At 35.0% G+C, this 13,218-nt stretch overlaps 1 protein-coding gene across 1 annotated transcript in view; it reads right to left on the bottom strand.

Annotated features, from left to right (window-relative positions):
* Positions 1–707: 707 nt before the first annotated feature.
* DIAPH2 (diaphanous related formin 2) overlaps positions 708–13,218 on the bottom strand; it is a 207,438-nt gene continuing 194,927 nt past the window's right edge. Inside the window, exon 26 of the mRNA XM_080352353.1 lies at positions 708–2,748. Coding sequence (XP_080208479.1) covers positions 2,684–2,748 — 65 coding nt within the window. The 3' untranslated portion in view covers positions 708–2,683. The remainder of the gene's footprint in view (positions 2,749–13,218) is intronic.

The raw sequence follows: 13,218 nt of genomic DNA, 5'->3' as shown, positions 1-13,218 counted from the left end.
AAATTAGAAAATAAGGCAAGTGCATTTCTGAAAAAGGTGCTACTCCTCTACACTTCTAGATAAACATGTGACACTTCTGAAAATTAGATCAATAATAAAAACATTAAAAATATCTGCAATTTAATATAGACTGAAAAACTATCAAAAGACAAAGTGACCAGCATCAATTTCAGAAAATATTTCAGACTTCATAAATACGAGCACCCTATATTTACATAAATTATCTTCTAAACTAGTTTTCCTTTGAAAGACACTTTTGTTCTAACAGATATGTCCATTAAATTACATAAATGTTTCAAATATGAAAAAAAAAAGTAGTAAAAAAGAAGCATCAGATGATGTTGTTATTTTGGGTTTGCTGTTTTCGCCCCCCCCCCCCCCCTAAGATTTGGTTCTTGAAAATCTGTAGTCAGCTTTCACAGAGCTTCAAAAAAATATAACCCATGGTAATGAAAAAACTTGTGCACTAATAATTACTGCTACAGTATAAAGATTCTGTTGTGAGCTTTTGAATTTTCCTATATAAAGAATATACCAATACTTGTAAATCCCACCAACATGATCATTTTAAAATTTGAATTCTAATATGCTGTTGATTATAGTACAAATTTAAATAGACAGTATGCAGTTTATCCTTTTAAATTGGGTCTGTACATGAAGCACATTTCTGTAACTGAAAATTTATTAGTTCCATTTAAAAAAGTTACGCTTCAATATAAGGTTGATGATGACCTTGCATGAAACAGAATATAATTATTTGTATCTCTTACTAATAAACAGGGAGATGGAATCCTGTTCCATGCATTGTTTTTTCCTGAAGTACCATACGACTCTTCAGTTTGATACTAAAACCACAAAAAACCCCAAAGAGTTTAGGAAGATTATTAGTTGACAGCACACATTTCACTAGGCTTCAGTTGTATTCCTATGTTTAGAGATATAGCAATGGGCAATTTTGAAGACAATTGAAAAAAAAAAAATTCAATACTAGACTGAAAAGGAGCTGTATCTTTTCTTACAATAACTGGTTATTGTTCACTGTAGTTTGAAATGGTGAGAATTTATCTCAAACTAGTCAGATAGTCTTAAGAGTATCTTACCAGAGAAGCAAAAAGAATATACTACTGTACAGAGACACTTGGCTCCAGCAGGTGTGCAAAGTTACACTGCCCCACTATCAAATGCTCCTCTAGAGCTGGCAGCTTGTGCACAGAAAACAATGTGACACCTTACCTTCCAAATATTCTTTATATAACTTTAAAAGGAAAAAAGTTACCCATAAACCAGGCAATAAAGGTATTCATAATAATCCATCAATCAGTGAAAAGCAATAATAATTTGAGAACAAGTGCCATCTACTACATTGTATCCCGTTTATTTAAATATCATAGCTGAGCAACCTACGAGTAGTTCCACTGGAACTCCTGCTTCAAATCCTCCATCCCATTCAGATAAGCAATGAACCTTTAGTGAAAAGGATGGTGAAGACTGACCTGAACACCAAACAGACTGTACATTCAACTAGAGTGTGGGGAGAAAAGGGAACAATCGTTTCCCCTCGAGTGGCAGAACATCCACAGTGTCAGCGACTGACCTGACTGCTCACCTGAGCTACTGCAGTGCCGGGGCCTGGACACACAGGACAATGGGAGAAGCTGCCCCAAAAATCAGACTGTTGCAATCATTGATCACTGCTATGTAGTGCTCCAGGTAGAAAACTTGTTCTTAGCTGCTAAATCCTCAGCACTAAAACTCACCAGTAGAGACCCTGCTACATATTTTACCTGAGACACAGAGGAAAAACTCAGAGGCAGTTCTGAATAACTTCATAATGTAGCTTGTCTCTAAAAACCTACACAAAGGTATTTTGAGCGTAATTAAAATAGGACAATCATATTTTCCCCCAAATATATTTATAAAGAATATATAAATGCATAACTAGAAAAATTCCTCTTTAGACACAATTTAAAACATATTCTGCCCTTGATATCATTTAATTTTAGTAAAATCCTATGCTCTGTTTTATTTATTTTTTTTTTTTTAGCAGTGATAAGTAACTATACATCATCATATCACCAAAAGTGTAGATATGTGGTATAACCTACTTGCAGCCAAAATAGCTGAGTCCACCAGGCTTTACATTGAGATAAGATTTTCAGCAACCTGACTTGGGCTGTGTGTTGCTTTTTTATGGTTAAAAAAAGATTCTGATAATGTAGACCAGCTTATCTCTGAATTTATTAACATACAATTTTATTATTTTTTCCTTTCATGTCCAAATCAGAACTTCAAATAGAATCCACAGCTGTATTCTTTCAACAAATTTGTATTTTCTTACCCATATAAAACATAACCTAGAAAATCCCCAACTCTTTTCATGTAAGTTGCCAGCTTTAAAAAGAAAAATAAGGTGGAAAAAAAAAAAAGAAAGAACATAATAAAATAAGATATATATCCTGCTGTTTAACACTGTTTACAGATCTTGGTAGCTGGGGTTATAAGATACAGTATGTGGATTTTTTTAGCAATAGCTTTTAAAATACATACTATTTATACACCTTCTCTTTTAATCAATACCAGTATTCCTTTATGATCATTGCCAATTCATATGATAAACTCTTTTCAAAGTATATCCATTTAATTGTAAATAAAACAATTCACTAATTCTTTGGCATCAGAAGAATCATACAGCTGCAATAGTTCCACTGTGGCGAGAACGAGACCTTTCCAAAGTTACTCGTCTGTTATCTGTAACACAAAGAGAGAAAAAACAAATCACCGTACGATTTGAAACACGGGTAATGCAATGTCAAGAAGTTTTCAAACAGTCCTGAAAATAATTTCAAATGATATGTAAATAAGGAACTAGGAGACTGGATCAGAGAAGTTTCACACCGCAGCTGCCAGACTGAGTTCAAGAGTTCTGCAATCAACAATAAATTACTTTCTTGATCAGAGAAGCTGGGTGATAAAAGCATTAGGAGAATCCTGAAACACAGTCCCCTTGGAAACAGCACAAAATAACCAAAATTCTGGGCAAAATCTTACTTTATAAACAATTTATGCACAGAAGATCTGGAAAAATACATTTCAAGTTTCATGAGAATGCACTGACCAGTGTGATGGTGAAAAGCCTAGTAAATGTTACAAGTATAAAAGTGTTAAGACTGTTCACTATAATTTAGTACAGAGTAAAAATTAGAACAGTTAAATCATCCCCTTCCTAAGCATTTCCTGATTGTGCAATGTGAACAACTTTTCGTATAAAATATTACACAGCAATTATTGCAATGAATAATAAATATGTCTCTATCACAGGAAAACAATCATGAAGTACCAGCCAGTTTCCTAAATGCCTTTAAAATAAAATTTTAAAGCAATGAATATGCGCATTCACACATACAAAAGAAGCAGAAAACTAACCTGCATTTAGTTTTGTGAAGGTTTTGATCTTTCTTTTTTTAAAATATAGTCCTGCCACTTGGTTGTTGTTGGGTTTTTTTTTTAATTTTTATTATTTTTTTTTAATGACTGTTTGCTTTGGACCTGGTCTCTTCTATTGTCTCCTGTTACATTCAGGTTGCTGCTCTTTGTTTGCATCACTACAGTATCTACACTGCTGCAGCATCAGGGTGTCTCAGTCTATGGTTGGAACTCCTATGTATTATCGGAGCATTTTAAAACAACAGCCATTTCAGAAGCAAAAAGTCTGACAGACAAACTGCAGGCAAGCAGTCTTTTTCAGCTTTTTTCCAAATGAGCCATTTTAGCTCTATCTGTTTCCCCAGCACAGCAGACTATAACAGCATGTGTTACTGGTGCTGCTGGGACAGAGTCCTTAACTTGGGTCAAGGCAGAAGGTTCAAGCATAAAGTATGAGACCTCAGCACATCTGAAGGTAGAAACATATTCTTTGGAAAAGCTACTAACCAAATCACTGTGTTCCAGAGACTGGTGAAAAGGCTGGAACAAAGACCAATCTGGGGTCTCATCAATGTATTATATATAAATATTTAAAGGGAGGGTGCAAAGTGACCACAGCCGGGGTCTTTTGATTGGTGTCTGGTTAGAGGACCTGACACAACTGGCACAAACTGCCTGGGGAGGTTGTGGAGTCTCCATCCTTAGAGATATTCAAAACCTGTCTAGGCACAGCCCTGGGCAATCAGCTCCAGGTGGCCCTGCTTGAGCAGGGGGTACACAAGATGATCCCCTGAGGTCTCTTCCAACCTCAATAATTTGTGATTCTCTTCTAAGCCAAAAAAGCCAGAAATAGTTCAGGCTCATCAAATAAGGGTCTGGAGAAGACAAAGAAAGTCATCTCTGGGATCTGTTTCTGGTCAGAGAAGACAGGATGCCTGTGGAGACTGCACAGACTCTGCAAAATCAGCCTTCCTTTTCCCTGTTCAATGAAAGTGTCTCCAATGCTATAGGGAATTAATGGCTCCTTTAGCAAGATTATTAGTTCTTTTTATAGTTCTGCCTTGCCTCCTTTTCCTAATGAATCTATCCATGCATAAAGTATTCAAATTACCCTAAGTCAATCTGTTTTGCATGGGAATAAATCTCTACATGAGTTGCAGTGTCACTAGGCACTGGAAATTAACGCACAAAAATGTTGTCTAAAACCCAAGACAGAGAGTTGTCAACTCCAACGTGCTGCTGTTCCTCTCTAACAGCAAACAGTAAAGAGTCTAGTGATAGTTGCTCTCAGTGGGGAGAAGTGCCTTCACCAATAGACTTCTTGATAAAATTTCAAGATGCCTACTGTACAAGTTAAAAATAGATTAAGAGCTGAATTGACCTTTTCTTGTAGCAGTGAAAGGTAGAGTAACAACGGATTAAAATGGAAAACAAAGCATGCTTTTATATCATAAAATAATCTTCAGCTTTTAGCTAGCTGGATCAAATTTATATGAAGTAAATATAAAATTAAAGACTAAGAAATTAAATCAGTAGTTCCTTTTTACTATTTATAATACTGGGATGTAATTTTGACCATGCAAACTTTACACATCCACTGGAAGAAATATATGCACTTTGTTATAATGGTAATTACTTGCTCAAGTCTTTTTGCACTCAATATAGTACTCAGACAGGAATAAATAATATCTACAACATACAAGACATTTGAAGAGGTGATTTTGATACATACACATCATTCACCACATAATATGAATCTACTGATGTAAAAAAATAAGCAAAACCACAATAAATAATATGCCACAAAGTCAACAACAAAAATCTAGACTGGTATTTTTAGACAATGTATTTTAATTTTATGGAATTCGACAACTTCACCCTTAAGACGTTTTCCCTTATGCTTTATATATATAAAGCATTAGAAATTACAATCAATTAAAAACACATTGGTAGGGGAGAGGAAAATATTTCTGTAAAAAATACACTCTGCAAAATGTATTTTTGCTTTTCTTAATGCTCCTTCATTAGTTCTGTTATTAAAATAGAAGTCTCAATATCTGCAACAGATTTATTAACTCAGCAGCTTGTTATCAACATAAAACTCCGTCATATTAGGGGAAAAATAAATTATATTTTGCAGAACTGCATTACTAAGATTAAGTGACTTTTCCATTTCACTTTCCTCTTATCCACTCTTCCAGGTAGTAACTTTGTGCTCTCCTAATTATAAACCTTAGTTTTTATGAGCAATCAATGCTAGCAATAATATAGATGTTGTGCTATTGAATGGACTAGTCATGAGACTGTGATATCTGATAATAGAAAAAGACAGAGTCTACAAAAACATACCTCAAAGGTACTTGATTAGAATTTGTATTATCCTGTAACAACCACAAAAAAGTTTTATTCTGACATGTCTTACATTGAAATTGTAAATGTATTAGAAACCGCTACCTTGGGCTTGGTACCTTCGCTGAATACCTCCCCAGGATTAATTTTTTTTCCAGTGAGTTGAAGCATTAAGAGTGTTTCTTTGTGCCTTAGTTACAGCAGACAAATCAAGCACTAAACGGATTTTGAAATCTTATTTCCATGAAGACGTTCCTAGAGTGCTCATCAGGACACTACCTAAACTCCTCCCAAATGTAAATAACTGCAGCACTCCTAGATTAGCATAAAAAACCCAACAACAGAACCACCAAACCACGCAAAATCAACAACCAAACATGGCTGGTGCAGATATTTACTTTTTGTCCTTTTTTAAAAACAAAAGGTTGAAACGTTAATCTGTAGGTAGAAGACAAAGCATCTAAATGTAGGAATGTGGGCTAAAAAGAACACTGGGGGTTTCAAGAATGTGCACTACCAGAACCACCTGGCCTCCTTCAAAGACAGTGGTCACAAAACCTTCACACCTGAACACCATGTATTTTAAATAATGTCTTAATTAAAAGATGCTATGTTTATCACATTAATAAGAGCTTAAAATAGTGCCAAAATGTTGAATTTGGAAGATGAGCAGTATACAGCACTGCGTGCTCAGCTAGTGAATGCTGTGCTGGAGCACACGCTAGAGGGCACAACCCCAGTGAGGAGAGCTCTGAAATGATCTTTTTGTCTTTTTCCCTCCTGACTAACCACCACGTCAAGGTGAAAGAATTAACCTTCCCACAGCTGACAAGAATAAAAGGTGTTTAATGCTCAGAGAAGGAAGTTACCAGCTTGAGTTGACTTGAAAATGGCTATATGAAGGTAGAACACTCAGCAATGAATAAAATATTTAGAATTCCATGTTTTTGAAATAATGCAAAAGATGGAGAAATGCATGCTTTAAGGGAATTTGTATGACCTATACCTTTGGGAATCAATTAAAGCATTTACATAAAATATTTATCTATTCATTCATGTAAAATTTTCTTCACTGAGAAATCTTGCTGAAACACATCTCGCTTTCATGAGCAACCCAAGAGAAAATACTCATACAGTCCCAGGTACTTTAGCAAGCACCACAAACATATATAACATGGAAAACAATCAGAAAAGCAAGATAATTTCCTATTAGCATGGAAAGATTACACAAAAAAAATGAGTAAGCTGGTCATTGAAGAATGTTTTAAATGGAGAAACTGTCACAAGAGATGCAAGGAGCAAACACTACCTCTGTGATATTGATGACATCAATATTTCTCCTTTAGAAAAGGTGGAAATCTGAATTGCACTTTACAAATGTCATTTTTTTTCTGACAGAGATAAAGAGTGTCATTGATTAAAACTGGGACAAGCTAGAATAAATGTAAACCACTTTATAGCTTGGGTAGTATGTAGTTTCCTCATTGAGCCATCTCTGCATAGGGAAAACTGAAGCCAAGTTACAATGTCATTTATGTAACAGCGTATATTAGAATTGCTTTAAAGAGCAACCCATGACAAGAATTAACTTCATTATTTTTCTTTATTGACTGACTGCACCTTCATCAGCTTAGCTTACCAACAATGAAAGGTAAATCTTTTTGGAAATTGGAATTGATAGAACGTAAGACAGAAGCAGAACTGGTATAGAGTAGAACAGCAGGGAAGCCCATCAATCTCCAGCACCTCTTTAACAGCTACAGCTGAACACACTGTTCTCTGTGTTGCCTGGCCTGTACCTGTGACATTATTAGAGAATACCAACTGAGAAATAAGCTACTCAAGGAAATTAAGAGCTTCAAAACTGTTGTGGGTGTCCAGAAGAAAATCCTTTTGAGAAATAGCACCTTGAGAGAAAATGGCTCTTGTGACCTCAATTCTGTTAAGATTCAGTCCATCTCTGTGAGATTTGGTTTCAAACTGAGCTTTCAAAATGTGTGGCCTATGTAAAAAAATATCAAGGACGTAAAAATCAGTTATGAGAGAAATGCAACCAAAATAGCACCTCAGAAAGCACTCTCTGAAACAGGCAGCACTTTCCAAAAGCACATTATTGCAAATAGATGAAACAAGCAAATAAAACAGTTTTCTAACTGAGTTAGGGAAAATCATACAGTTACATGTTTTCCTTAAATCTTTTGCTGTTTTAAACACTCAACAGGCACCCTACACATGCCTGGCAAAATCTGAACCAGATCCTTTATAACCATCACACTGTGTCATTTTACATTCATTTGGATTTGATATTTTTGTAATCGAAAATGAGAAAAGATCAAGTGATAAGACATCCCTGTTCTCAGCTTTTTTTACTAAACAGAATGTCAAATTCTTGACAATCAAACTTAAATGACAGACACAATGGTTATTTTAGCATCAATTTGAAAGAAAACATTGAGACTTCAAGCAAACCGTGTCACTGTGAAGGTCAAATTCTATACAGCCTGTTTTATTTTAGTTTAGGTCCAATCCCAGACTTTTATGTGAAAGCTGAGTCATAACCTGAGCATATACACAGTATATATTGATATGATGGAGAAAAAGAAACTTAACCTTAGGCCAAAGAAATAGCAGGCGCTTTTCTTGGTGTGTGTAATTTTTGTTTGTTTGTAGTTTTTTGCTTGTTTATTTTTTTAAGCCCTCAAAACCAGATAGCACATAAAACCAGCCCAAACACATTAATTATAAAGGCATCACATGGTGATCTTTTAATATTTTAAAAATTATGTTATTGTCCTGGTTAGCAGGATCTTTACCAATATATTCACATGTAAGAAATAGTGTCGAAGAATAAGAAACTGTTTTAGAATAAGGAAGAAGAAAAAATAAAAGGGCCTGCACAGCTATTAAGAAGACTTCTAGGATAGTAAGAAAAAGCATTCAAGAGAATTGTGATAGACTTAAAAGGACGTCTCTCAAGACTACATGGTTCCTCCTCAGAAAAACATAGAAACACACACATCTCCTGAGCTATCTGCAAAAGTCACAAGTGCCAACATTTTCAGCATAACATAATAAGCCTTCAGGTAAGATAGATTTGTATGTAGATACATACTCTGTTTCAAAATATTTGCATCAAAAGTGTTAGTCACTTAGATAACCCACAGTACCTTCATTTTAAGAAGGTTCCCAGACCAGCCTACATTCACAATTCCTCATTGACAAGATATGTAGATGTCTGGAATCTTTTTAACTTGCTAAATAAAAGCTGTTAATATCCAAAAGCACAGTAGTAGAGAGCCAGGTCTGAAAAATGAAGAGCTAAAGTAGTTAAGTCCTGACACAAAGGGGTTTCACTCAGATTAAAAGGGAACAAAGACAAGTCTAATCTTCCTGCTGTCACTCAGACCCAGCTTGCTGGGCACCGTTAATTGTAGCCTTGGAGTCGTATGAAAATGCAGAACATCAGTAGGAAAACTACTTATGTTCTATGTGTTATACAAAAAATGCTTTAAAAATGAATAATGTGAGAAGTTTAAACGTTAAATGACATGTGTGATGACACTTAACCAGCTCAGTGCAATCCAACTGTGACCACAGTCAATGGGAACACACTAAAAGTAACACTTTTGCAACCAAAATCTAGGAGGCGACTGTCTGTATCCCAGTTTCATTAAGGATAGAAACACTTATCCTATTTACAGCTGAAGAATATCTAATAAATTGAAGTATTTATAGAATAAAAATTGATTTATAGACCCTATTTTCAAGTGATCTGCTTAAAATAAAATTTACTATTCCTTACTCCAGCAAATAATAAACAAACAAATAAAAAACCAAAACACAAACACCCCCCAAAAAACCTCCAAAAACAAACCAACAAAACCTGAACTGTCTCAGAGAGTTAAGATTCCTCAAACCTTTAAATGATCTATTTAATATTTTAATTTGACTTTGCTTTCTTTGTTAATAGTATCACTTGGGATATGCAGTGAAAGCTCTTTCACAAGAGTTGCAATGGAAAAGCCTTAGTTTGAGACAAGACTTGCCTGCCTCAGGGGTTACAAGACAAATCAATCTATTTTTCTCCTTTCCTGCAAGGGTAATTGGCCTTTAAAATTTCAGAGGAAAATAGGCCTTCATGTCAGTACAACGCAGGCACATATACAGCCATTTCCCATTTCTTTTTCAGTTTGAATTCTCAGCTGAGAACTAAACTTACAAAGGTGGGAAAATAAAAAGATGATGAAGAGGAATGATTGCATCAGTTCAAATCCTCTCCAATAACAACCAGTGCTGTGACCAGCATTTGAGTCTGGAATTCACTGAAACCTGCTATGAATAGCTGTCATTTCTCTAGTTGGTATTTTTTTACTCTTGTTTGTGACGAAATTTACTTGAATTTTTGTGACAAAATGTGCCACAGACATTCAATGCAGATTTGTCACAGAATTTAGTTAAACTGAGAAGTTATAATTATTGTTTCATTTGTTACACAATCTCACAAAACAATGCTGATTTTTACCTTATGAAATTGCATTTTTCAAGGAGCAATGGCTATGAGTATCTCCGCAATCCTTACGCTGTGCTACACACACGACCATTTATAAACTCAGAGTTTCAGACTTAGAGCACTGTTAAATTGTACACAGTAAATTCTAACCTGGCTAATAAATTGTTTCAAAGCAGTGAAACTCAGATGATAGCCTTCATATTTTTCCTGATTGCTATTAAATGTGATTTGTAAGGCATTACTCATGTCATACCTTTAGTATGAAATTCTCACGCGAAAATATTTTCCAGTGCATAAAGATGAGTAATCAGCTAAACTACAACTGATACACAAACACAATGACAACAACAAAGTCAAAAAAAGTCAAAACAACTTAGTCTTTTTAAAAAGAGTACTAAAATTCCCTTGAAACAGAGTATTTAGTGTACCACTAAACCTTTAATATGAACTTGCTCACTGGGACTGTGTATACAGGTGTAAAGCAATTATTAGATTTGATATCTGAATGAACTCAGGTTCCCATTAGAGCTTGAATGCTTCAGTGACCCATTTTCCTTCCAATGCTCCCAGACCTGATCAACTTAATTATTCTGACTAGTGAAACATTTAAGACATGAACATATGATTTGTTTTAAACTAAATGAGACAACTGAAAGTACCTCGTAAAATAACACACACAAAAAAAAGAACAAGATGCGTGGTGTGATGTGATGTGTCAAATCCTGGAAGAAGGTCAGGTCTAAGTAACAGTAGTAAAGAAACAGAAAGATAGACTCACTGCAATAAAACAACATTTATTCAGATATTTTCCCTTGAACTTCTAATTTGTAACCTTTATTGCAACTCATGTACAGTGCAAAAGATATATCTCTTGAATCAGAGAGTGAAACAAATTGCAGCAAATAAACTAGGTCTGCTTCAGTAAGGAAAAAGCTCAAACCTCAAAACACAGAAAATGTCTCTCTCTTTTCATGACTACAGACACACTATTAGCAGTTCTCCAAAAGTAAAATTAGATCCTCTGATAAAATCCCTTCCATGTCAGAGAGGACAGATTTGCTGAAAGATGTGTTTACCTATTTCAACCGTACCTACTATTTTACTGTTAAAGAAAAGTGTGTAATATTGCAAAAATATGTATCCACATTTTGAACAGATTTGGTCTGATGTTAATAAACCATCCTCTTAGTAAATAATGTAATTTAAAATGGCTTCCAAAATGTCCTATTCCCAGCTCCCCTATTAACACTACTGCTCTTACAATGTGTATTTGTTTTGAAAGTAAGTTGACTGTAAGGTTACGAACAGGACAAAGAAATAAAGATAGTAATAGGTTCTGAACTTCAAGTACACAAACAGCCATAAAGTTAGCATCTTCTCATCGGAATGCATTTGTCCTTAAAACGAATCAAACTGACATCAAAGTGGTCCCCTTGCCCCTTGCCTCCTTTCACTAATGATATGTAATGGCTGCTGAGCCTGCAATAAACGTGTTTATGTCCAGCTAGATTGCCATCATTTTACAATCTAATCTGATACTTTTAAGAAAGAAGAAAGTCACGAGAGACCAGCACCAGCTTGTGCTGAAGGCATTTCTTGACATCAGCCTTCACTTCGCACTTCAAATGGAAGTATTCGATTTGACAAAACATACAGAAAGTCAAGAGAAAAGGCTCTTCACCTCTTCTCCAAAACTGCCTGATAGAAGTCAATACCAATTCCTTTACAAAGTTACAATCAAAACCTACCAGATGAAAGTCAAAGGCGAAGCTTTCTAGCTATTTCTTACAATATTTTATTAAAGAGTGTCACAGGCACTGGCCTCGGTAAGATCACCCCACTCCACTGCTCAGTTTTATCCGTTAGCAGTTTAAATACTGGAAGTTACATCTCCCATGCACAGATGTTTTCTTCTTTGCATAGAACATGAAAGTGATGATTTCAAAGACAGGGGAAAAGGAGAAAGCTCTCTTTTCCATACAGGAATTTATTTCAGAACAGGAATTAAATAACTCTCCTGAAAAGCAAGTATTTTCTGCTGTTTCATGTAAACTGGCTACCATAGTTTTTTCTCCACATCCTAAGAACTGACAGCCCTTGTCAAAAGCAAACAATTTTTCCTGTAGCCTGCAGAAGTCTGGCTCCTGTATTTTTTATGTATCAGAAACAAATTCTCTCTCTATATATATAAAAAACCCATTCTGCAATAACTTGTCGTCTACATGTAAAATGAAATATTTTAAATAATACAATAAAGGCAGACTATCTATAATTATTTTTTGATTAAATAAAATATCAGCATTTTTTATTCATGGCTAGGTTAACATTTACAATTCAGCATTTTGCAATATTTAAATGGAATTGAATATGCTATGAGAAAACTTAAAACTACATCACTCTTATATGACCGGCTGGCACAGGCTGCAGTCTTCCATGCCCATCTGCACCTTCATCACATAACATTAAAGAAAAACTCCTGTCTGAGCCTGGCAAGATGATTTCATCACTACCTGTTACTTCAACACACCCCAAGTGTAAATAACTAGATACTGCATGTGACTTTTACTATAAATTAGCTGTAACGAAGGCATATGCAGGTTATGTGCATGTGAAATGGTTGCTTATTAAAAGAATTAATATAAGAAAGTAATTTAGATTCTACGTGACAGACTCTGAGGTACAGTTTAATAACATTTAGGAACTTAGGAGTTTAATTTCTTTCTTGACTGAGCACAGACAGCTCCCTTATGATTTAACCTGAGACCTCAGTGCTCACATAAGGCAGAATTTGACCCTTTATGTTCACATAAAGAAAAAAAGTACAGAGGCAGTTAATACTGTGAGAGAGCAAAAAGTTTTCATTAGAGAGCTCAACATAGTTTCTATTTATTATTTTATTATTTTTACTACTTGTATCTGAGGAGTGTCATTTTCTA

Source organism: Nesoenas mayeri (assembly GCF_963082525.1).
Source record: "Nesoenas mayeri genome assembly, chromosome: 13".
Classification (NCBI taxonomy): Eukaryota; Metazoa; Chordata; class Aves; order Columbiformes; family Columbidae; genus Nesoenas; species Nesoenas mayeri.
The sequence above is the reverse complement of the archived record's forward strand: the minus strand, read 5'-3'. Positions and strand labels throughout refer to the sequence as shown.